This window comes from Malaclemys terrapin, chromosome 4, assembly GCF_027887155.1.
Source record: "Malaclemys terrapin pileata isolate rMalTer1 chromosome 4, rMalTer1.hap1, whole genome shotgun sequence".
Classification (NCBI taxonomy): domain Eukaryota; kingdom Metazoa; phylum Chordata; order Testudines; family Emydidae; genus Malaclemys; species Malaclemys terrapin.
Genome location: NC_071508.1, coordinates 133,043,945 through 133,069,484, shown reverse-complemented (window position 1 = coordinate 133,069,484; position 25,540 = coordinate 133,043,945). Strand labels below are relative to the sequence as shown.

General features: G+C 44.8%; 2 protein-coding genes across 4 annotated transcripts in view; both read left to right on the top strand.

Moving 5' to 3' along the window:
• The window catches only part of LOC128837216 (exocyst complex component 3-like protein 2), a 70,810-nt gene that overhangs the window by 669 nt on the left and 44,601 nt on the right, over nt 1–25,540 (top strand). For 2 of the 3 annotated variants that reach the window (XM_054028200.1, XM_054028201.1), the window contains exon 1: nt 23,423–23,827. The exons of the other annotated variant lie outside the window; for it this stretch is intronic. In XM_054028200.1, coding sequence (XP_053884175.1) covers nt 23,593–23,827 — 235 coding nt within the window. In that variant the 5' untranslated portion in view covers nt 23,423–23,592. Of the gene's footprint in view, nt 1–23,422; nt 23,828–25,540 lie in introns of those variants that run through there. 3 annotated transcript variants of the gene reach the window in all.
• LOC128837220 (uncharacterized) lies at nt 2,167–3,944 on the top strand. Its single transcript, XM_054028205.1, has 2 exons — nt 2,167–2,451; nt 3,383–3,944. Exons 1-2 carry the CDS (start codon nt 2,196–2,198, stop codon nt 3,883–3,885), a joined length of 759 nt encoding a protein of 252 aa, XP_053884180.1. The 5' UTR covers nt 2,167–2,195; the 3' UTR covers nt 3,886–3,944.

The following is a 25,540-nucleotide window of genomic DNA, read 5'->3' as shown; positions in this document are numbered from 1 at the left end:
GTGTAGTGGGGGCTACAGTTACTGTTAAAAAAAGAAATCTTATCCCATCGTAGTCCTTGTACTTTAAAATGGGTACGTTACACATGGCCGGCTCTGGCTTTCTGGCTGCCCCAAGCAAAAAAAAAAAAAAAAACCCGCGGCGGCCAGAACAGCAAAGCGCAAAAAAAACCCCCTGCGGCGTGGCCGGAGCCAGGGTGCAGGGGGACTCTCCGCCCTGCAGATGTGTGCCGGCTAGTGGGGGGAGGGAGCGGGGGGAGAGAGAGAAGGGGGGCAGCCAGGGCTTCAGTGGGGCCCTGCCACGTGCCCCCTCCCACCGTGCCCCCTGCTCGGAGGGCTCCGCACCACTCCGGTCGGCTGGGAGGGAAGGACATGGGCTGCCCTGCCGGGCTTGCTGCAAGGCGCTCCCGTCCTCCATGCTGCTGCCCCCTACTGGGCGGCTGGAGCAGAACAAAAAAAAAAGCAGCCGTGCCGCCCTAGGATTGGGCGGAATGCCGCCTCCTATAAGCTGCCACCCCAAGCACCAGCTTGCTCGGCTGGTGCCTGGAGCCGGCCATGACTTTACAACATTAAAGTGTACGGTACATAGAGTAAGGACAGAAGAACTTTGCTCTTCTATAGTGCCTTTCATTTCAGGAAATCAAAGTGCTTTACAAGTATGAATTAAGCCTCACAACCCAAATGCATAGGAGTTAATAAGAATGGTTATAATACTCATCTTACAGATGGGTGAACTGAAGCACAAAGAGGAACTGATTTGCCCAGGACCATAGAATGAGTCAGTGGCAGAAACAGCAAGAGAACCAAGGAGTCCTGACTCCTAGTCAACTGTCAGACCATTTACAGAAAATCCAATTTGCCATATGGCAAAGTTTTTCACCCTGTTTATTCCAAGGAGGCATAGTGCTGGAAACTGCCTTGTTTGCCTAGTGGGGACAAATTGCAAAAACAGTCTTTGTCAGACTCTGAAATGAAAGCTAGTGCAGTGAGTGTTGCATTTTATGTGGATATTTGAGAATCTGTTACATGACTAATGAATATTGTTGCTTCTCTTAAAACTATAGCCTCATTTTCTTTCTATGATAAGCTTTCAGGCAATACTTGAATTCCTGACTCTCTGAACAGCCTCAATTGCTGGGAAACATTGTCATTCAGGCAGCGAATCTAGGTCAGCTGCTCCTAGGACTAGAACATTGAACAAAATGTACAGGCCTTGGGCACACTATGGGGATTTTTGTTTTGCTCATTATGAGCTCATAAATTTGACATCTAATTTGTGGCATGCAGCTATTGCTTTCTATGACCAGGATGGACTTAGGCGTTGCAGACTTGATGGACCACAACAGAAAATCAGTGATATGATGCAATGTTAACTGTGGATTTATACATTCATAGCAAAGTCAGCATGTTCATTTTAAGCAGGGAAATACTGTAATGTGCTGCACAAGGTCTGTTTTTAGGAGTGTGATGTGTAAAGGGGCTTCAGTTCAGCCTCTTGCATGGAAAGCCACAAGCCTTAGGCCTGGTCTATACTACGAGTTTAGGTCGACTTTAGCAGCGTTAAATCGAATTAAGCCTGGACATGTTCACACGACGAAGCCCTTTCTTTCGACTTAAGGGGCCCTTTAAACCGGTTTCTTTACTTCACCTCCGACGAGGGGATTAGCGATAAAATCGGCCTTAGCGGGTCGGAATTGGGGTAGTGTGGATGGAATTCAACGTTATTGGCCTCCGGGAGCTATCCCACAGTACTTCATTGTGACCGCTCTGGACAGCACTCTCAACTCAGATGCACTGACCAGGTAGACAGGAAAAGCCCTGCAAACGTTTGAATTTCATTTCCTGTTTGCCCAGCGTGGAAAGCACAGGTGACCACGCAGAGCTCATCAGCACAAGTAACCGTGATGGAGTCCCAGGATCGCAAAAGAGCTCCAGCATGGACCGAATGGGAGGTACAGGATCTACTCGCCATATGGGGAGATGAATCAGTGCTAGCTGAACTCTGTAGCAGTAAACGAAATGGCAAAATATTAGAAAAGGTCTCCAAGGCCATGAAGGACAGAGGCCATAACAGGGACGCACAGCAGTGCCGCGTGAAAATTAAGGAGCTAAGGCAAGCCTACCACAAAGCCAGAGAGGCAAACAGAAGGTCCGGGGCAGAGCCGCAAACATGCCGCTTCTATGCGGTGCTGCATGCCATGCTAGGGGGTGCAGCCACCACTACCCCAACCGTGTGCTATGACTCTGTCACTGGAGAAACACACAGGGAAGAGGGTTCGGGGTACGAGGAAGAGGAGGATGAAGATAATGTAGATAGCTCACAGCAGCAAGGAGGCGGAGAAACCATTTTCCCCAACAGCCAGGATATGTTTATCACCCTGTACCTGGAGCCAGTAACCCCCGAACTCACCCAAGGCATGCTCCCAGACCCTGAGGGCACACAGGGGACCTCTGGTGAGTGTACCTTTGTAAATATTACACATGGTTTAAAAGCAAGCGTGTTTAATGATTAATGATTAATTTGCCCTGGCAATCGCGGCCAGTACAGCTACTGGAAAAGTCTGTTAACGTGTATGGGGATGGAGCGGAAATCCTCCAGGGACATATCCAGAAAGCTCTCCTTCATGTACTCCCAAAGCCTTTGCAAAAGGTTTCTGGGGAGGGCTGCCTTATCCCGTCCGCCATGGTAGGACACTTTACCACGCCAGGCCAGTAGCATGTAGTCTGGAATCATTGCATAAAAAAGCATGGCAGCGTATGGTCCTGGTGTTTGCTGGCATGCAGACAACATCCATTCCTTATCTCTCTTTGTTATCCTCAGGAGAGTGATATCATTCACGGTCACCTGGTTGAAATGGGGTGATTTTATTAAGGGGACATTCAGAGGTGCCCGTTCCTGCTTGGCTGAACAGAAACGTTCCCCGCTGTTAGCCACGCGGTGGGGGGGAGGGGTGAAGTGATCATCCCCAATAATTGTGTGTGGGGGGAGGGGGGTTACTTGCGTTTGTGCTGCATGTTAACCTGGGAACCGCAGCCCCTCCTTTTACATTGCAAACCCATTTTAAATGGCCAACCCAACGGGTGCTTGGTATGGGAAATGAGGGCGCTACTGTTTGAAACCATTCCCACATATTAAGGAGGTTTTAAAAAGCCAAAAGACTGTGGCTACCATGGCTGCCTGCAAGCTGAAATCTGTTGCCTGGCACTGTGTGAGTGATCTCTCACACCAAACCGGCAGGCCCTCAATATAAGAGGAAAAATGCGACCTTGTAACGAAAGCACATGTACTGTGTAATGTGAACAGCAAAATTTAACGTGAAAGAGTGTACCCGTTGTTCTCTAAAATGTGTCTTTTTTTAACCACCTCTCTCTTCTCCTCCACCAGCTGCAAATGTTTCTCCTTCACAGAGGCTAGTGAAGATTAGAAGGAGAAAATGGCAGACTCGGGATGACATGTTCTCAGAGCTCCAGATGTCCTCCCACGCTGAAAGAGCACAGCAGAATGCATGGAGGCAGTCAATGTCAGACTACAGAAAAGCACAATATGAATGGGAGGAGAGGTGGCGGGCTGAATTGCGAGATGAACAGAGCAAATGGCGGGCTGAAGATGATAGGTGGCATCAGCTTGCAGACAGAAGGCAAGAGTCGATGCTCCGGCTGCTGGAGCATCAAACTGATATGCTCCAGCGTATGGTTGAGCTGCAGGAAAGGCAGCAGGAGCAGAGACTGCCACTACAGCCCCTGTGTAACCAACGGCCCTCCTCCCCAAGTTCCATAGCCTCCTCACCCAGACGCCCAAGAACACAGTGGGGGGGCCTCCGGCCACCCAGTCACTCCACCCCAGATGATTGCCCGAGCATCAGAAGGCTGGCCTTCAATAAGAGTTAAAGTTTTAAACTGCAGTGTGTCCTTTTCCTTCCCTCCTCCCCCACCCATCCCGGGCTATGTTGGCAATTATCCCCCTAGTTGTGTGATGAATTAATAAAGAATGCATGAATGTGAAGTAACAATGACTTTATTGCCTCTGCAAGTGGTGCTCGAAGGGGGAGGGGAGGGTGGGCTGGTTGGTTTACAGGGAAGTAGAGTGAACCGGGTGGGACGGAGGGTTCATCAAGGAGAAACAAACAGAAGTTTCACACCGTAGCCTGGCCAGTCACAAAACTCGTTTTCAAAGCTTCTCTGATGCGCACCGCGCCCTGCTGTGCTCTTCTAACCGCCCTGGTGTCTGGCTGCGTGTAATCAGCGGCCAGGCGATGTGCCTCAACCTCCCACTCCGCCATAAATGTCTCCCCCTTACTCTCACAGATATTGTGGAGCGCACAGCAAGCAGCAATAACAATGGGGATATTCTTTTCGCTGAGGTCTGAGCGAGTCAGTAAGCTGCGCCAGCGCGCTTTTAAACGTCCAAATGCACATTCCACCACCATTCAGCACTTGCTCAGCCTGTAGTTGAACAGGTCCTGACTACTGTCCAGGCTGCCTGTGTATGGTTTCATGAGCCATGGCATTAAGGGGTAGGCTGGGTCCCCAGGTGCCCATGATTGACAGCCACTGCAGTACGACGACGACGGATACCAGTCGTAATATACCATCTTCTACCAAAAGGCAAGGGGCTGCTGCTGTGTGCAATGCAGCCCCACGTCTGCCAGCCCCACGTCTGCCAGCACCCAGATCGCCGATGAAGGCTACCAGTCATACTGCACTGTCTACTGCCAAAAGGCAATTAGCTGCTGCTGTGTAGCAATGCGGTACCACATCTGCTGGCACCCAGATGACATATGGTGATGCTGAGCTGAGCGGGCTCCATGCTTGGTGTGGTATGTTGTTTGCACAGGTAACCCAGGTAAAAAGGCGCGAATCGATTGTCTGCCGTTGCTCTGACGGAGCGGGAGGTGCCTGACGACATGTACTCAGAACCTCCTGCGACACTGTTTTGCATCATTCAGGCATTGGGATCTCAACCCAGAATTCCAATGGGTGGCGGAGACTGCGGGAACTGTAGGATAGCTACCCATAGTGCAACGCTTCGGAAGTCGACGCTAGCCTCGGTACTGTGGACGCGGTCCGCCGACTTCATGCACTTAGAGCATTTTATGTGGGGACACACACAATCGGCTGTATACAACCGATTTCTATAAAACCGGCTTCTATAAATTCAACCTAATTTTGTAGTGTAGACATACCCTTAGTTAGCTCGAGTACAACTATACGAGGGCTCAGAGGGAGAAAATTGAAATGACTGTGAAAATGAACCTAAAATAACTTTTCTCTACGTACCATAATTTCAAATGTGATATTATAGGATCTTCCAGGTGCAGGGGTCAGATTTTCAGAATTAACCAGCACCCTCAATTGGGTCTAGATTTTCAAAAGAGATCAGCATGGTAGGTGTATAGCTCTTCTAAAAATCTGGCCAGGAGTGTCACATTGGGAGCTGCTGAGTGTTTCTGAAAATCTGGCTCTTGTAGGCATCTCTAAGTGGGAGCTGAGCTCTTTTCTTACCTGGCCACAATTGTGGGTGCTCACCATGGAAAATCTGGCCCATGAAATATATATTGGTTCCATTGGAAAGATAGGATTGTCTGTTTCCTAAAGCTCCTATTTCCCAGCCCTGTTGATTTCTGAGATACCTGATCTTACCTCTGCACTCATGACAGCTTTAAACTCTGACTTTCCCCAAGGACTAGAAATGGATGAGTTCTGATCCTGAGTTAATGCTTAGTTGTGTAGCACTCCTGTATGACAGCTTGCAAGCTAGCCTGAAAACCAATTTGTAGTTATGACTTGTAGCCTCCAGGTGGTGCTTAGCAGATGTGCCTGTGAAGAGAGAGCAATGCAGTGACAAAGAAATGTTGCTGATTAAAAATTAAAGAAGCACTGGCCTCTTGTGGCAGCAGAAGAAAACACGCAAACAGTTTTGGAAACCATAATGTGAGTTGTCAGTCCTGACTTGAGCTACAGCTGTGATATTCAGGAAGTTTGTTACAGGGCTTGCAAAATTAAACCTGAATTATTTATTGCAATAGGTGGCATATGAAAAATGTGCAAGAGGAGTTCTATCTATCCAAATAGGGCTAAAAAGACAGGTTAAACTGTTATATTGGGCACAAATGGACACTGTACACTATTAAAACATGCTTTATTTTAAAAAGTGCAGGCTAGTTCACTGAGCCATTTAAAAGGAGAAATAGTGATAGGGTTAACATGTTATTAATATCTTTAACAAATGGTACCCATTTATAATAAAAATACATTTACATTACAAGGGACCCTAATCCATGTTTTAGTTTTACCCTGGTAAACTTCTACAGATAGAGCTCTCATTAGGATAACTCTAATGATAACATTCCTAACACTTACTAAGGTGGAAACTAGAAACCTTGTTAACCTCTTCTCAAAGTTAATTGGCTCTGGGTTGCTTGCCCTCCAGGGATGCTATCCAGACTGACACTGCCGTAGGCTTCTGGGGATGCAGCATAAAAGCTGCTCTGTTATATTCCAGCAACATATGCTCCTAGTGGCATTCTGAGGCCAACTGAGATTTGCCCCCTTCCTTTCTGCTGAAGGAACCCATGTGAGCTCTGGAAAGAGGCGGAGGTGATGCTGAATGAGTGCAGGAAATAGCAGGATACAGGGGGTGAAAAGCTCACGTTCATGATCTCTCCTTCCTCAGGATCTGCTTTCCTGCTCCTTTTAGCCTAGCCCAGTAGGCTATTCTTTTCCCTGGCAGAGGAGTCTTTTGAACCTCTTGCACACTGGTAAGTGTAGTATGGATATATTGTCCTTTGGTTTGGCTGGAGGCATGTATAGTGTGGTGCAAGGTTAGACCTTGGGTTTGGCTACATGGACACTTAGTTTGCAGCAAACTAGGGTGTAAATCTACCCCTCACTAGCCAGGTGGACCCTAAAAATTCCATAGTGCACTTTGACCTACTATGCTTTGAAACCGGAGTAGATTAAAGCACACTAGGGAACTTTTAGTGCACAACAGCAGGGTCCATACAGATACGTGGTTGGCAGCAGGCTAGCTCGGGGTAGATGTACATCCCAATTTGCCATGAACTAAGTATTTGGTAGATAATCCCTGAATCTTGTCACATGGTTCCCACCCACAATTGTGGAGGTATTGGAGAAGCACATCCTCCAGAAGATCGGGCCTACCATTAGCAGGACATTCTTTCAACCATTACTTATTCCATGACCATTCATCTCCCTGATCACTCCTCATCTGTGAAGGCTCTTGTGCACCTAACGGAATGAAATATCCATTCTCCCTTAAACAGCCTATATTTCTAACTGTGCTGGGCCGTAGAATCCAATTTGGGGCTTTTGCTAAACTGCACCATTTTGAGGAATTCATTGATTTGGGCCCTCCATCCAGCTGATGCATTTGGAACACAGAAATGTCATTTTCCTTACTACAGCTCAGAAGAACCCTCCCCCCTGGTGTCTGTCTGGTGCTCCTGAGTTCCTAGCTTACCACATCATTGCAAAGACCATGTTTACTTTATATCAAATGTGCTGGAGTGCTTTCAAGGTTGTAATTCACTTTAGGAGCTGTGTTGGCATCTGAGAGCACCATGGGAGGGGTGTATCACTGATAGGGAGAATCCAAGGTGACTTTGTGCCGTCTTGTTATTTCAGGGACCACTATTTATATTGCTAGGGCTAAACTGCATCTTTAAGTCACTACATGCATTAAAGGTAGCCGCTGTGCTCAGGCAGCAGCAGCAGCTCCCAGGGGAATTTTAGTAGAGGTAGACACAATGCCTCCTGAGTGCTGGGAGAATGTGCAAAATAATGGCATCTTACGCCCTTCAACAGGGTGCGCTGTGGACTTTTCCTGCCCTGACCCAGTTCTGCTGGCCAGTATCATATGCCTGTGGGACCACGGTGCTGCCTTTTATTCCACCCTCCCCAACCCGTAAGTAGTTTTTTAATGCCCACCAGTGGTGTAAGGACCAAGATCGCTTCAGGCTTCTGTGGCACTTCTGCACCTGTGCAAGGCTAAACACAATCTAGCTCCCCTAACATGACCTTCAAAGATATTAAACCTGATTGATTTACCTTGAAATATTTTATTAAAAAAAAAAAAAAGCATTGACTTAGGCCAAGCATTCAGTGTGTGCTTTCTGAGGAACCTGTTAAGTTCCTTAGCTATGGTGTATGTATGGCACCCCTTTGCTTGCATGAATTCTTGCAGAGAGAAATCTTTCTCTTGCCCTGAAAAATAGGAGGAAGCTGAAATTGCTTCAATAGTCTTTTGTTAATGCTGGAGACCTGCTGTGTGAGATCAGTGAAAGGGTATTTCTGATTCCGTATCTTGGTTTGCTTCCTGAGATAACTGTAACCCTTACAATGAATCCATGCTGTTTGAATTAGTGAGAGGGCAAGATACAGATATTTCCATTACAACTTCTAAAAGTCCTGGCTCAGGCCCTATTTCCATACATCTTTGTAACTTAGGTGTTTTTTATTCTTTGTTTTTAAACAGTGAACTTACACACTCAAGATCTTTGTTTCTTCTAGAGCAATACAGAATGAGACAACTAAAATGTTTTCAAAGGAGCAATAAACTAGGTTACTAACTAAATGAAAATTGATATCAGTTTAAAGTCATTTCCTCATTTAAAAAAAAAAAGAAGAAAATATGGACTATGTGAATTGCCTACTGTAGCACGGTGGGCGCTCACCACCACAGCACCTCCTGCTGGTCAGTCCAGGAATTAGCTCATCCAGCCTCAGAGCGCCTCCTGCTGGCTGGTGTCTCCCTACCAGTACCTGCTTTTTCCTGATCTCCACCACTGCACTTTAGGCCCCACACCCATCCCAGTCCCCCGTGCCCCTTACCTTGGGGTGCTGCCCCACAGCAGTGTCCCCACACTCTGGGTCTCCCCTCCCAGGGAAACCCCCACCCCCTATGCCCACCTTGCCTCAGTGGCTACTGCCAGTCATCATCTAGCCCCCTTTCTCTGGGGCAAACTGTAGTCAGTATGGCCACTCATCATTGGCAAGGGGGTTGGACCTGCTGCCTTTCTAGCCCCAGCTGTCTCCCTGATTGGGTCCAGTCAAAATTGAAATGTTTCCATTTTCTTTTTTAACCTTTGCTTAGTACAAACTAAGTTAAATTTCAAAATGAAAAGTCATTTAAAAGAAAAAAGTGAAAACTTTTCATTTTGAAAATGTTCAATTGTCCCATTCTGATAATTTCAAAAATGGGTTCCCGCCCTACCCCAACATTTTTGCAAGTTGGGAAATTTATCAAATCCAACTGCGATGTTTCTCAGAGCACCCAGGGCTGTGAGTCACCTCGTTGCCACTTGCCTTCAGCTTGAGGGAGTCTTGTCTGTGCCAGCTAAGTGTTAGGCCCCCCGCAACACAACCAGCCACTCCAGGACTCTCCTCTGGGCTATGGTAGCCCTGCCTTTGCCCTGCAGGTTGACAAAAAACACACCCCAGCTCCTGTGTGGCTTCAAAGTGACCCTCTGTGGTGTCCAGCCCCAATCACTGGATACCCACAGAAATCCCAGCTCCTCTATCCCCAAATAAACAGTGTATCCCAGTGTCTCTCACACAGCACTTGAGTTTGATTATAGGAGAAGAAAAGGAAATTTATTTTAAAAAGAACAGAGATCCAACAAGAAACAAGTGTGAGCGATGGAAACAAATGGTTATATGTAAAACAAAATCATAACACGCTTGCTAGAGCCTAAACTTAACTCGCAAGGTATGCTCCTGTCAAGGCTGGATCCCCACTTTGAACTTTAGGGTACAAATGTAGGGGCCTGCATGAAAACTTCTAAGCTTAACTACCAGCTTAGCTCTGGTTCCGCTGCCACCATCAATTTTCCCTCTCTGGGAAGCCTTGAAAAACCTTCACCAATTCCCTGGTGAATACAGATCCAAACCCCTTGGATTTTAAAACAAGGAGAAATTAACCATCCCCCCTCCTTCCTCCCACCAACTCCTGGTGAACACAGATCTAATCCCCTTGGGATCTAAAACAAGGAGAAATTAACCATCCTCCCTCCTTCCTCCCACCAACTCCTGGTGAATCAAGATCCAAACCCCTTGGATCTTAAAACAAGGAAAAATCAATCAGGTTCTTAAAAAGAAGGCTTTTAATTAAAGACAAAAGTAAAAATCATCTCTGTAAAATCAGTATGGAAATTAACCTTACAGGGTAATCAAACTTAAAGAGCTCAGAGGACTCCCCTCTAGTCTTAGGTTCAAAGTACAGCAAACAAAGATAAACACTGTAGTAAAAGGTACATTTACAAGTTGAGAAAACAAAGGAAAACTAACATGCCTTGCCTGGCTATTTACTTACAAGTTTGAAATAGGAGAGACTTGTTTAGAAAGATGTGGAGAACCTGGATTGATGTCTGGTCACTCTCAGTCCCGAGAATGAACACACTCTCAAACAAAGAACACAAACAAAAGCCTTCCCCCCCCAAGATTTGAAAGTATCTTGTCCCCTTATTGGTCCTTTAGGTCAGATGCCAGCCAGATTACCTGAGCTTCTTAACCCTTTACAGGGAAAAGGATTTTGGAGTCTCTGGCCAGGAGGGATTTTATAGTACTGTACACAGGACAGCTATTACCCTTCCCTTTATAGTTATGACAGCTCCCATCTAAAGAAGTTTCTTACCCAAAATACTTTCCAGCATTTTCAGCCAAGCCTGGCTGAGATCCCTTTTTCGTGAAGCAAAATCCACTGTCATTTTACTTCCTCAGGGAGAGACGCTTGGTGTTCAGCTGTACCCCAGATAGTTTCCAAAGTTCATTGACTTTTCTCCTAAAATGACCCCTGCTGTTTTAGATTTTTTCTGCAGGCCCCTGCAATCTGTTGATTAGCATTTTGCTCAGACTGTAAATGGTCAACTATTGTGAACTATACAATACTTAATTTGCACATGACCTGTCAGAGAGAGATAAGCCTCCCTTTCTCCTGACACCAGTATGTGACTAACCACCTTTTGGTGACCTGCCTTAACTCTCAAATCTGAAGAACATATTATATATATATATATGGACACACACACACAATCCCTCCTTACACATGGGGGAAGGGATAGCTCAGTGGTTTGAGCACTGGCCTGCTAAACCCCAGATTGAGAGCTCAATCCTTGAGGGGGCCATTTAGGGATCTGGGGCAAAAACCTGTCTGGGAATTGGTCCTGCTTTGAGCAGGGGGTTGGACTAGATGACCTTCTGAGGTCCCTTCCAACCCTGGCATTCTATGATTACACTGCTCTCCAGCCAAAATGCTTCTGAAATAAATGTAGTCAAACTTTACTAATTCTGGGTCACTGAGAACGAAAATGATGCTTAAAATTGTTGATTGGCTCTAGTTTTCAAGATATGCTATTGGGTCAGTATATACGACCCTTGACTTGGGAATGGCGGAGGATAAGTGAGTTATAAAGGGAAGGGATCTCAGTTTAAACCAGAAATGACTAAAATACATCTTTGACTGGATCTATGAATAAATCTATGACTGGGTTTGGACAGTACTTGCTTTTTAGGCAAAACAATGAATGATGCAATCTGAAGCTGGTATTGCGTCATACGTGATGTGAATTGCATCATGTTATTCCTAGAAGTCGTGGATGATGCAATCATAACGAAGCTTACATCACTCTGCTGAACAAATTGCCCTATATCAGCTCTAGAAATCATACAGTGTCATGCTCTCTTATTTGTCAGTGTTTGATTTTGCAAAGGGACACATTTCTGTTTAGCCAAAGTGAGCAGAGATGCCTCATACTTGTGTGAACAGTGCAGATAACTTCTGCTATGTTTGTGGTGAAGTGACTTTTGCATCACAAAAGCGCAGTATAACCACTATGGTTAAGAAAGCCTATCACCTTTATTTTGGCTGCAAAATTGGAGATCAGGACAAGAGGTGGGCCCCACACATATGCTGCAACACTTGTGCAACAAATCTTCGCCAGTGGTTGAACAGGAAAAGGAAATCTATGCCTTTTGCAGTGCCAATGATTTGAAGATTGCCAACAGATCATACCAGCAATTGTTACTTCTGCATGGTGCCTCCAGTTGGGAAAGGTGTGTCAAAGAAGAAAAAGTGGACTGTGCATTATCCATACGCCCAGTACCCCATGGAGAAGGACTGCCGGGTTCCTGATGCACCAGAATCATTCTCACTTGAGTCAGACGAGGAAGAGGAAGAGGATGAAACTTCTGGTCCTGAACCATCAATGTCAGAGGACCCACATTTTCTCCCATCCTCCTCCTCTGAACCACACCTCATAACACAAGGTGAACTGAATGACCTTGTCAGGGATTTGGAACTACCCCAGAGTAAGGCAGAGCTGTTGGGCTCCAGACTACAGCAGTGGAATCTCCTGGCAGGTGATGTTAGGGTTTCCATGTTCTGTGACTGTCAAAAGGATCTTGTCCCATTCTTCTTCATGGAAGGTGATCTTGTAGCCTGCAACAACATTGATGGTGTGATGGCAGCCCTCAACATCGTTCACGATCCAGATGAGTGGAAACTGTTCATTGATTCATCGAAGACGAGTCTTAAAGCTGTTTTACTGCATAATGGCAATGTTTTGCCATCAATTCCAGTTGGTCATGCAGTCCATATAAAGGAAACCTATGACAACATGAAACAACTTTTGAGGTGCATAAACTATGACCAACATCAGTGGCAGCTTTGTGGCGATTTGAAGGTTGTTGCTCTCTTGCTTGGTCTGCAGACTGGATACACAAAGTACTGCTGTTTTCTCTGTGAATGGGATAGTCGTGCAAGAGATTCCCACTACATCAAGAAAGATTGGCCACTCCGACAGTCATTGGAGCCTGGGAGGAAAAGTGTTCAGCATCCACCACTTGTTGAATCAAGGAAGATTTTGTTACCACCCTTACACATCAAGCTGGGTCTGATGAAGAACTTTGTCAAGGCCATTGACAAAACACAAGCAGCTTTCAAGTACCTCCATGGAAAATTTCCAAGGTTAAGTGAAGCTAAGATAAAGGAAGGTGTCTTTGTTGGTCCTCGTGAACTTCTTCGAGATGATGCTTTTGACCATGCACTGCGTGGCAAGGAAAAGACGGCATGGAAAACCTTCCAGTTAGTGGCAATAAATTTTCTCGGAAACAACAAGGCAGACAACTACAGGTTGTTGGTGGAAAACCTCCTCAAGGCACACAAAAGCCTTGGTTGCAACATGTCACTAAAGATACATTTTTTGCACTCTCATCTAGATTTTTTTCCACCGAACTGCGGAGCAGTGAGCAACGAGCATGGCGAGCGATTTCACCAGGACATTGCAACAATGGAGAAGTGCTATCAGGCAAATGGAGCCCATCAATGCTTGCAGACTATTGCTGGACAGTGACAAGAGATGCTCCATTTAATGAATACAAGAGACAAGCCAAGAAGCACCGAGTAGATACTGAATAGGACTAAACTATGTACATAATAGTTTTTTGCCTTTTGTTTCATAATACATTTTATTTATATAACCCTTTTGCTGATTTTTAAAGTGTTACATAAACAGGACAGGTGAAATATTATCATGTAAAGCAACCATAAACATATGAAAAGACCTAGGTTTACAATTTATGATTAAAACTCTACTATCTACACAATATACATAGACATAAAATGTAAAAACTTAAATATCTTAGAAACAGTAGCCAATCAGTTGTTTTAATTGTCATATTTGAATTCAGCACATCAAAATACATAATAAATAGCACATTTTATCTCTGAAGCAGACGACGTCTCAAAAATTGTAGACCAGTGTTATCACATACATTTCACAATGATTGTGATAACCAATGTGACACAGGCTTTCATTAGAGAGCATATATGACCTTCTTTGGTGAAACTACTCTGTGGATCCCAGACTCAGGAGATCTCTGTCACCTTTATTCACCCCTGTGCCCTCTGCCAATTGGCACAAAGAGGTCCCTGGGTCACACTGACCCTTTCTCACCAAGTTTCAGTTTTGATGACTCTGCATATTTCCATGGGGAAAAAAAAAGTTTAAGTGAGAAATTCCCAACCAGGTTTAGCTGCTTTGCTTACTCTGTGACATTCCATCATTCACCTTGGTGCGATTTCAGTGCTAACATAGAACTCCAGCCCCACTGGACCCTGGCAAGCATCTGTTGAGGGATAGGAGAAAGTGGAGAGGTCAAGTCAATGACACTTTTTTGGATCAATATTTGCATTGCTTATTTAAAGAAGTTAAATAACCCAACAGGATAGTAGAAAACAATACTCTACTTCACATAGCATTATACACGACTAGTACTGCGTAACTAACAAAATAAACTCTTGTGTAGGAACATCACAAAACCTAGTAATTCTACTTGTGCTGTAGAACTAAAGAAAGAAGCACAAATCTAAAGAGAAGTATGCCTCACTAATGATTTACATAATTATTTCTTTGATCATTGACCTTTCTACTTACGAGTGAAGTAACACTTTTCTGTGAGTACATGGTGTAGTTTTGAAAAATGGTTTTGCATTAGTTTACATTCTAACTTGCTGCATCATTTGCTGTATTGTCCCCCGAATATTTTGTCACCACAATTAATATTTTTTCTGTCACGTATTCATGCATTTTGTTCAAAGTGGTGGTGACGTCAGTTTGTTTTGAAATCAAGCAAAAGGGGCAAGATATCCCTCTCTGGATATCTTGAATCCAGCTACCCTGGCAGCATTCATGTACAAGTTATATAGCAGCTTCCATTGAACAAACAATGTCCATTGTATATTCATCGTTGTCTTTACATAACCGATCCCCGTCTCTACAAAATGAGGTGGGGCACCATTAAATTGCTGCAGTTGGAATCTTAATTGTTGCAGTTGGAATCTTACAAAGGCATTGCATTGTAAGAGAAGTGCAGATAGTCTGACTTCCTCTGATTGGTATCTAAACCCAATGACTAAATTATTGCTCAAGTTAGCCATACAATCCATTTATTATAAAGAGTTTTTGTACACAGGCAAAAAATGGGAAAGTGCTAGATACCAAGGTTAAGTCTAAGATGACTAGAGGAACTCTGCAGGGAATTTATTTGAAATATTTTGTTTAAAAAAAGTCCCTAAAGATAAAGGGGTTACACAGTGTTGGAAAATGGCAAGAGTACCAAGGCTTGGCCACATCCAAGCAGCACGGGGCTGTTGCTGCTGTGCTACAAGATGCAGGAAACCCCTTTAGGCTGGGGACATTTGCTTTTTTCAGTGTCCAGAATCGCGTAAAGGGGCCAGGGCAGAATGGAGATACCCCCCCCCCCCCCCGCCCCCGCCCGCCCGGTTTGGTATAGAGAATAGATAATCTTTTCACCCCTTGGACTATGGATAAAATAGTGCTAGAGATCTAATCCGATGTCTGAAGCAAAGAGTTCCAGTACAGTGGAGGATTAGAGTTGGTAGGCCAGGCCGCAGCCTGGAAGAAGTGAGCTTTGAGGAGGAAGAAGCTGGTCATTTGGCACATGAGATCAAGGAGGCTGTAAAGAAACAGAATTACATTTATTAGAGTATTTTCTTCTGATCAGTTTTCTACTGTCATTCCATCCACTGCTATGGTCGATCTTTTGTGACAACAGCCTCTGATGGCTGTGGAAGATGGGAAGCAGGGAATGCAGTAAAAGGTTTTCATCAACACACCCAGCAGTGCCCCTTTGGGGGTTCATCCAGACCCATAAAAGGTCATGTCACCACCTGCCCTGTAACCCTGGGTGCTTCTGTGCTGTGCTGCTTTGGCTCAGAGCTCTGACACCAGCAGCCTGCTACAGTGCAATGGTTTCACCCTGGCTTTCACCAGTCTGGTTACTGCTTGCAGGGTGACGCCAACAGCCATTCCAGTCATGAGCTTCTTCAAAACCATCTCCCCTGCAGTGTCCAGTCCCTCTCACTCTAGCACTCACAACACCATCTCAAGTTGACTGCTCCTTTAAAGAGACAGTACACATCACCAGCCTGTCAGTTTGGCTGAGGATTGTACTCTTCAGTTTGAAACGCTGCACTGAGATGGGTGTGTAATAAAACAAGGTTAAGTTTTTTAACAAAGAGCAGCTATTAAAATGATATCAAGCAGATGGAATGGGGATAGAAATGGTTACACACAAACAAAAGTAACAATACGCTTCTAAGACTAAAACCTAACTTCACACAGTAGGGCTTTTTGTTCAGAGTAGTTTTCTCACTACAGTCATTCTTCCACCAGGGCTCGCCAGGTCCTGACCAGGATCCAACACAGAGCCCAAAGTACTTGATTTCTTTTTCTCTTCAGGTGAAGGACTCCAAAATGACTTCCTCTCCCTGCTTATAACCTCAAAGTGTTCCTTTGTTTTCAAAGTCAGGAAGTCCTCCTGGGAGCTGTCTCCACCAGGGAGCTGATGTCATGCTAGTTTTTGCAGTCTCCTCCCCCATTGTGATAGTTAACTAGCTATCTCTCCCATTCACTAGTTTGATGGCTTGGTTTATCTTTTATATAAATATACTTCCATTTTCTCTCCTTATATTGGAGAAACATTCAACCAGGTGGAACCACACTCCTTTATCTAGGGCAGGGTGATTTTAGCAACATATTTCCAGCACACATTTATAACTTTTCCTGTATCATCCATATATACATCACACAATAATATTAGTGACTAGTGTGTTACCAGTTAATATAAGAACAGCCATACTGGGACAGACTAAGGGTCTATCTAGCCCAGTTTCATGTCTTCCAACAGTGGCCAGTGCGAGAGGCTTCAGAGGGAATGAACAGAACAGGGCAACTGTTGAATGATCCATCCTCGTTCAATCCCTGCTTCTGGCAGCTAGAGGTTTAGGACACCTGGAGCATGGGATTGCATCCCTGATCATCTTGGCTAATAGCCATGGATGGGTCTATCCTCCATGAACTTATCTAATTCTCCTTTGAACCCAGTTATACTTTTAGCCTTCATAACATCCCCTGGCAGTGTGTTCCACAGGTGGACTGTGTGCTGTGTGAAGTACTTCCTTGTCTTTGTTTTAAACCTGCTGCCTATCCATTTCATTGGGTGACCCCTGGTTCTTGTGTTATGTGAAAAGGTAAATAATACTTCCTTAGTCACTTTCTCCATCATTCATGATTTTATAGCCATCTGTCATATCCCCCCTTAGCCTTCTCTTTTCTTCAGTCTCGTTAATCTTGCCTTATACAGAAACGGTTCCATACCTGTAATAATTTTTGTTGCCCTTCTCTGTACTTTTCCCAGTTCTAATCAGGATCGTATTTACACCTTATGCACCCCTAGGCACAGCATCTTCAGTGCCCCCCTCCCCTCCCCCCGCCTACAGTCGACCCCCCACTTCCCTGCCCTACTGGCCGAGACTGGCCCAGGTTCTGCACTTGGCTCCAGAAAAGGTGCCAGAAGTGGGGAAAGCAGCTGCCTTTTGCTTCCTGAAGGGGTGGGGGGGGGAAGGGAAAAGAAAGGGAGGGGGAAAGAAAGTCCACCCCCACTGCCCCTTGCTCCCCACCTGCCAGGGCAGTTTATGTAGGGAAATCTGCAGCTCCCCCTCAGGCAGGCTCCATGGGGAGGTCCGCCAGCTTCAGTTACAGGGAAGGGAGCCCTCCCAGCTCCACCTCTCCCCAGACAAATTACTAGCCATTTTGCTCAAACTGCTGCTTGCTGAGCCACCCCAGGCTTCACAGTCCTGTCAGCAGGCAGAGCTGGTACCTGGGACGCAGAGCAGGGGCAAGCCACCGTGGCAAGACTTCGGGTGACGCTGGCTCAGGAGAATCCAGCTCTGGCTCCTGCCGCTGGGACAGCAATTCCCCCAGCCCCCTTCCCTTCCCAGCAGCTGCAAGTGGCATGAGCCAGCAGGTCAGAGCCTGGCAAAACAGAACAGACTGGGGAGACCGCTCCTCCCCCCCACCATGCCCCAGGTTTTCTCCCAGGGCCGGCAGACCCAGAGCAGCTCCCGTTCCCAAAGCCCCTTCACAATCCAACTCCTGTCCCTAGCTTGAGAGGCACTGGGACAAGTGGGGCTTAGCATCTGGCCTTGCAGGGGGCAATGGAAGCTCTAGCCAGGGGGGCCCCCGCACACCCAGCTCTGGGCATTCCCCAGGTATAAACACATTTGTGATAGATGCATAGACAATATTCCTAACTTCAGATACCAGAATGATACATGCATACAAGTAGGATAATCATATTTAGTGAATCATAACCTTTTCAATGATATCTCACATGCCTTATCTTGCACAAAATACATCATAATTATGACATACTCATATCCTGATAATATTACTATGAGGAATATGGGGCATAATGCCACCATGAGCAATCCTGACTGGAGGCTACAGCAGCAAAGCAGTGTAAAGGGCACCCCAGATTAGAAGGCAGGGGTTGCACAGCTACTCACCAGTCTAGATTTGTACCCTGGGTATGTCACAATCAGAATTTCTCAGGTGATGGGAATTTCAGATTTTGACCAGCTCTTTTATGTTTATTCTATCAAACGTGTTTACAATTTTTTATTTCCTGCTTCCTTTTCTTGTTGCTAGGGAAAGTAACTGTTATCTGATGGTTTGCACCGTAGGAAAGAGCCAGGAAACTTGAGACACCAAGATAAAAATAGAAAATGTCGACAAAAAGCAGGATAAAATGTACATGGTTTCAAAACAGAAGCTAGTAGGATTTCCCTGGCATAGAAATGTAGGGATAACTTGAGGGTAAATTCTGGATGCCATACCCAGAGATTTAACTGTATGTATCCCATTCATTCTAAATCAGTGTTTCTCAAACTGGGGTCGCCGCTTGTGTAGGGAAAGCCCCTGCCGGGCCGGGCCGGTTTATTTACCTGCCGCGTCCGCAGGTCCGGCTGATCGCAGCTCCCACTGGTTGCGGTTTGCTGCTCCAGGCCAATGGGGGCTGCAGGAAGTGGTGCAGGCCGAGAGACGTACTGGCCGCCCTCCCTGCAGCCCGCCAGGGGCTTTCCCTACACAAGCGGCAACCCCAGTTTGAGAAATGCTGTTCTAACTGCTGCATGGAAAATTTACCCCTTAAGTTCTGATACCTAGTGAAACCATTCTTTAATGATATATGGTTTGTAACAACTATGGCTTTAATGGGACCAGATACTCAGCTGCTGGAAATTGGTGTAGCTCCTTGACTCCCTTATTAGCAGTAATGAGAGAAAAAGAAAACAAATTGCAATTATTTAAACAAAACAGAGCAAGTTAAGAGTGGAATTTCAGCTTAGCTCTGAGTGTATTAACATAAGAACAGCCATACTGTGTCAGACCAATGATTCATCTAGCCCAGTATCCTGTCTTCCGACAGTGGCCAATGCCAGATGCTTCAGAGGGAATGAACAGAATAGGTAGTCATCAAGTGATCCATCTCCTGTCATCGACTCCCAGTTTACCGTGGATTTATATAGTGGCATTATGATATTTTCTGTTTTATTATCTATCCCTTTCCTAATGGTTCCTAACATCCTGTTGGCTTTTTTGACTGCCACTGCACACTGAGCAGATGTTTCCAGAGAAATCCACAATTACTTCAAGATCTCCTTCTTGAGATCTTGGTAACAGCTAACTTAAATCCCACCATTTTGTATGTACAGTTGGGATTATGTTTTCCAATGTGCATTACTTTGCATTTATCAACATTGAATTTCATCTGCCATTTTGTTGCCCAGTCACCCATTTTTGTGAGATCCCTTTGTAACTCTTCACAGTCTGCTTTGGACTTAGCTATCCTGAGTAATTTTGTGTCATTCGCAAAGTTTGCCACCTCACTGTTTACCCTTTTTTACAGATCATTTATGAATGTGTTGAACAGAACTGAACCCAGTACAGATTCCTGGAGGACACCACTATTTAATGCTATCCATTCTGAAAACTGACCATTTATTCCTACCTTTTATTTCCTGTTTTACAACCCATTACTGATCAATGAGAGGTCCTTCCCTCTTATCCAAGACTGCCTACTTTTCTTGAGAGCCTTTGGTGAGGGACCTTTGCAAAGGCTTTCTGAAAGTCCAAGTAAACTATATGCACTGGATTGCCCTGTCCACATATTTGTTGACCCCCTCAAAGAATTCTAATAGATTTGGAAGGCGTGATTTCCTTTACAAATGCTGTGTTGACTCTTCCCCAAAAAATCAAGTTAATCTATGTGTCTGATAATTATGTTTTTTACTATAGTTTCCACCATTTTGTCTGGTACTGAAATTAGGCTTACTGACCTTTAATTGCCAGCATTGCCTCTTTAAAAATAAGCATTACATTAGCTATCCTCCAGTCATTACTCCTGGGGAATTCTGTGCCAAAAATTTAAAAATTCTGATCCAAAAAATAAAAAATTCTGCACACAGTATTTTAAAATTCTGCATATTTTATTTGTCAAACTAACACAATATAATCATCCTGGTTTCAGTTATTTTGGTAATTTATTTAAACTACAATACACTGGATGGAGAATGGGAGTGGGCAGCATTAGAGGAAATCCCCAAACCTCATTTGTCTAATAGTAATGTAGGTAAGTTTCACCCTGTATTTCTAGTTATTAGTCAACAAATATATGCAGCCATATGCTCAGTGTTACATCATAGGCAACTGAAGAGCAAGTGAGGGCTGATGAATCAAACTCACAATTTATATTGGCTACTGACCATCTCCAGAAAGCTCAGTAGCAAACAGTTCATGGAGCATAGTTTCATAGGAAATGTTTTCAGTCCAAACATTTAGATCAGTTCTAATCACTAAAGCACCATGAGCATTTATAAGCCATACTGTCCTTTACAATAAGACTCCTTTACAGCACTCTGGCAATGTAAAGGAGCCTTAAAATTTTTACATCTGTTTTATACTCCTGGGTAACTCACAAAGAGAATGGGAACAATTCACTAAGAACAATTCACTAAGCAGGCAGGCTCTGCTCTGTCTGAGGGGACAGAGCCTTCCCCATGCCTACCTGCTCAAAAACACCCCAAAGCCCTACCCCTCCATGCCAAGCATGTCGTAATAGCATGTGAGAGGGACAGAATGTCTTCCTCTCTCAGACGCATGACTGCCCAGCACCTCACCTCCCCCCTGGCGGTGATTTACATCTTTACTGGCTGCTCCAGGCACCCAAACCGACCTGCCTGAGCTGCTGGGGAGGGCATGTGACCAGTCTTGAGGCTTCCGTTTGCTTCTCCGTCAGAAGTCATTTTACTGCGGGGAAGCAAAGAAATCTGCAGGGGACATGAATTCTGTGCATGCACAGTGACACAGAATTACACCAGGAGTAAGTCATTTGGCACAGAGGCTGATTTAAGCAATAGGTTACATACCACAGTTAGTAGTTCTGCAATTTCATATTTGAGTTCCTTCAGAACTCTTGGGTGAATACCATCTGGTCCTGGGGACTTACTACTGTTTAATTTGTCAATTTTTTCCCAAACTTCCTCTGTTGACACCTCAGTCTGGGGCTGTTCCTCAGAATTTCACCTAAAAAGAATGTCTCAGGTGTGGAAACCTTCTTCATATTCTCAGCAGTGAAGACTAATGCAAAGGATTCATTTAGCTTCTCCGCAATGGCCTTATCTTCTTTGAGTGCTCCTTTAACACCTCAATTGTCTTTCTCTTATTAGTTTAGAGAGAGACTTTTAAAACATGAATATACTTTTTTGCAATTTGATGCATTAAATTAGATTTACTGTGTATGAATTCAGTCTGGTAAACATGGGCCAGAACCTCTTCCTAGATCTGGGCCCAAGAAAATGTCTGTAAGTGTTGAGGGGGCAGAATTTTCCTCTGCCCCCAATGTGGAGTTTGACTAGCAGATATACATAGTTGCGTACGCATCGGATTCTGCTCCTCATCATACCACTGGATCTTTTGTTAGCTGGGGTAAAGGACACATCATGAAGCACAGCCCTGTGGCTCACCATATTGAGGACCCTTTTCTGGGCTTCATGTATTTTACCACCACCCACAGTGCATTAGAACTTCACTGTTTCTGTTGTGTTCAAGAGGGAGGGAAAACATTTTCCCCTTTATGATGAGGTCCAGCGTGTTTTTCTCTGCACATAAGTGGGTCCATCCAAGTCCTGATCATTTTACTTCTGTAGTATCATGGAGGTGAGTGAGAGCAAGATTTGGTTTGCTGCAAACATCTGAGTTCTTGACCTTACCTTGCATGAATTGCTGGAGGGAATCAAAATCTCAGCTTGGATTCTCTAGTGTTTGCCAAAAGCAAATTTCAAATTGCATATTCGGTTATAGAATTCTCAGCTTTGTAATTCACACTCTGTGGTTACCTACTGCCAGTCGGGAGAGAAAAGCAATGCTATGTGATTTCTGGAAGCCAACAATATAGCACAAATCGCTAACATTCACAATGTGTGAATTATCTGCAACCCAAGAGTTATTAGCAGAAATGCAATTAGTGAATTCACTTGAATTACAAGAAAATCACAGTCTGTTTATGTACATTTCACAGACACACACACATAAATGACAACATTTGATGAATTGAAAACATTATTAATTCCAGATTCTTTGCTCTGCTCTAGTGGGTCATAATAGCAGTGGAAGAAAGTTGGGGATTATCACCATTTATAGGGGCACAAGTTGCCTTGCCCTTTAAATATTCAGGGTTGGGTCCTCAGCTGGTGTAAAATATCTATCGATCAATAGACTTTTGGTAATACAATGGATACATTTAAAGATACATTTTCATGTGTCTGTTCCTCTTTCCACACTTACAGCCATCCCCATGAATAACAATGGGAGTTACTGTATGAAAAGAAAGGCCCTAATTATGTAGGATACCATACACAGACAGGGATGAGAGAGGCTGGCTGGTTCTCTTGTTGGTAGATAACCCAGGGGATAGTTGCCCCCATAACTTTAAAATTTTCATTTTCTTAATTTAAAAATGCTGGGTTGTGTATAACTGCTGGAGGGCAGTCCCAGGCAACCGTTGGGTACCCCAGGAGTTCAGGTCACTCTCATCACATAAGAACCTCATATGAATGAACAATGAAAACCAATGCCAGTCCTTCTGGGGTTTGCAAACCCAAGGGCAGAATATTTGATTTTCTTAAAGATGGAGGCAAATTTGGGTCTAAAATAAGGGATGATCTTGGTGCTGAGAAATAATACAGAGTCGGTAGAAAGGCATGTGCATCAGTGTAGAGCTGCTGTGTGTATTCATGGACACTGTCAACAACAAAATCTCTTGGACTGAGAGGACTCTGAATCTAAATAAGTTGGCAGCATCCAGGGAAATTTTAGTCATTTAGAAACTGCAGAAAATTCCATTGGCTTTCCTCCAGCACTTGTGGTTAGGTTATATATTAAACATTTGCTGCTGTAATGCTGCAGGGGATCATTTACATAATAGAGCTGGTAGTTTATATATACTACTGGACTAAACAGTGATATGAAGTTGGCTGAGTGGTCTGAAAGTCAGTTAAAGCAGGAAGTAGCACTGATACTGAATCTAGGGACAGACGTCGTCTCACGGAGAGGAATTCTTAAGGCTGAGACTGTAAAATCACATTGAGTTACCGTGGTGCCAACATTTTCCAGTTAGCCTTCCCAACCTGATAGCAAACACTTAGCTCTTGCTGGGAGTATGAGGAAAATGAAACGTGTCTGCTGCCGAGTCACTGGAATGAGAAAGCTGCAGGTAGCATCTGGTGAAAATACATCAATACTTCCCAAAGAGGCTCAAAAGGAGCAGAAATCAAATGGGATAGCGAGAATGAAAAATATGGCAGACAAATTGCTGAAGAATTTGTCCCCTGTGACGGAGAAAACTGAAGAGAAGCCTGTGGACAAAGAGTCTGGTGGGAGGCAGCATCTCTCAGGTACTCTCTGCTAGTCTGTCCTCCCCACTGGCCTCCTCTGTTTCTTCTCACCATGGAGACTATTTTCATCAGCTCCTGCCATTTGGAATAGGCTTCCTATCTCTCTCCTCCTCCTGGATTCACCCCCGTTTCAAATCCTTTCTGAAATGTATATTTCTCCTTGCCTATGTTTTTAAATTTTACTCCCCTTTCTGTTGCTCATTTGTATTTCACTTTGCAACTGTATTATCCATCTCTGTAAATCACCTTGGGTTAGTTTGTAAGAAATATGTGATACAAAGCAGAGTTGGGTTGTAAGAGTGTTCATATGGTGGTCTGTTCTTCCAGTAATGTGCAGGGGAGCATGCGTAGGTAACCTATCCCAACATAGCTCCCTCTCCACGCTACATCTATTGGCAGGTGCTGGGCCCTTAAATGTCAATACCAAAGAAATCTCTTGCCACAGGCAATTGATATTTAGTGATTGTTGCAAGAACCAGAGAGTTAAAAGCACACTTTTTAACTAGATGCAATAAAGTGTTTTGTAGGAAGCTGGATTCTGGGAAATATTTTCCTATGTGAGTCCCCTCCTGCAATGCCCTCCTAGATCCCGACTCTAATGACAAACAGTAAAGTTATAGACACAGTTACAGGACGAGCTGGGCTTTAGATCCCTTTTAAGGTGTGTCTACAATGCCCTCAAGCTCAGGTTTGTGGGACCTGTGCTTGGGGACTTGGTGTTTCCAAACCCGTGCTTGCATATCCACAAACTGCATTGTAAACCTGGGTTTCACAGCCTTGCTCCCACATCCACACTGCACTATGCAGACCTTTTGTCACAGGTCTGCAGCTTAACCTGCATCCATGCTGCAAAATGACAGGGCTTGGACCTGAGTCACAGCAGGTCTCAGGCTCTGACCCACCCCCAAGCAGGGTCCTAGGATTCTGATCCTAAGTGATTGCTGACCTGAGTCAGACTGATTTGTGTGTGGATGGAAGGGGGTCTTGGGCTCAAACCTGAGTCACAGCCCGGGCTTAGTGTGCAGTGTAGACACACCCTTAATCCCTCTCGAGTGCACCCCTCAGGTGACAGACCTGGCTGCCTAAACCACTCCCAAGGTTGGAACCATGTGGCTTTACCACCCTTACACTAAATCTCAGGATTCAGCCCTCTGGCTAACCTGACAGACCCAACTGGGTTTCGCACCTGCAGGTCCTTTTCCTCTGGGAGCCTGTGACAAAATGGATTTGCAGGGACACAGAAACAGCTTCTTCAAAACAAAGCATTGGTTATTCACCCCAAGGTACAAAGCCTGCAAAGCAAAGGTACCCAGCAAAAATGCCTGTGTGCATATTCCCCCTCGCCTACACCTTAATCTTTCCTTGCAAGCTTTGATAAACTCCACTCAACACAGTTAATCCCATTTCTGGTCAGAAGAGTGACACTGCATTCTGCAGCATGCTCTGTGACTCCCTCTCCCAATGTGTGTGTCTGTCCCCATCATGACAACCCACTCAACTCCCTTCTTTCCTAGGCCAACAACTTTAAGGTTTTAGCATCCCCTTGGATCCTGGTTTAGGTCTGGGAAGAGTGCACCTTGCCATAGTAGCTGGAGCCAGGCATTGAGTATTCCCCAATCAATGGATCCTTGTTTGTCTCCTTAGAGACACTTTGTATTCTATGGACTGTACCGTATCTTTGCCATTGTTTCATTTCCTGTTGGTTTCCCCCTT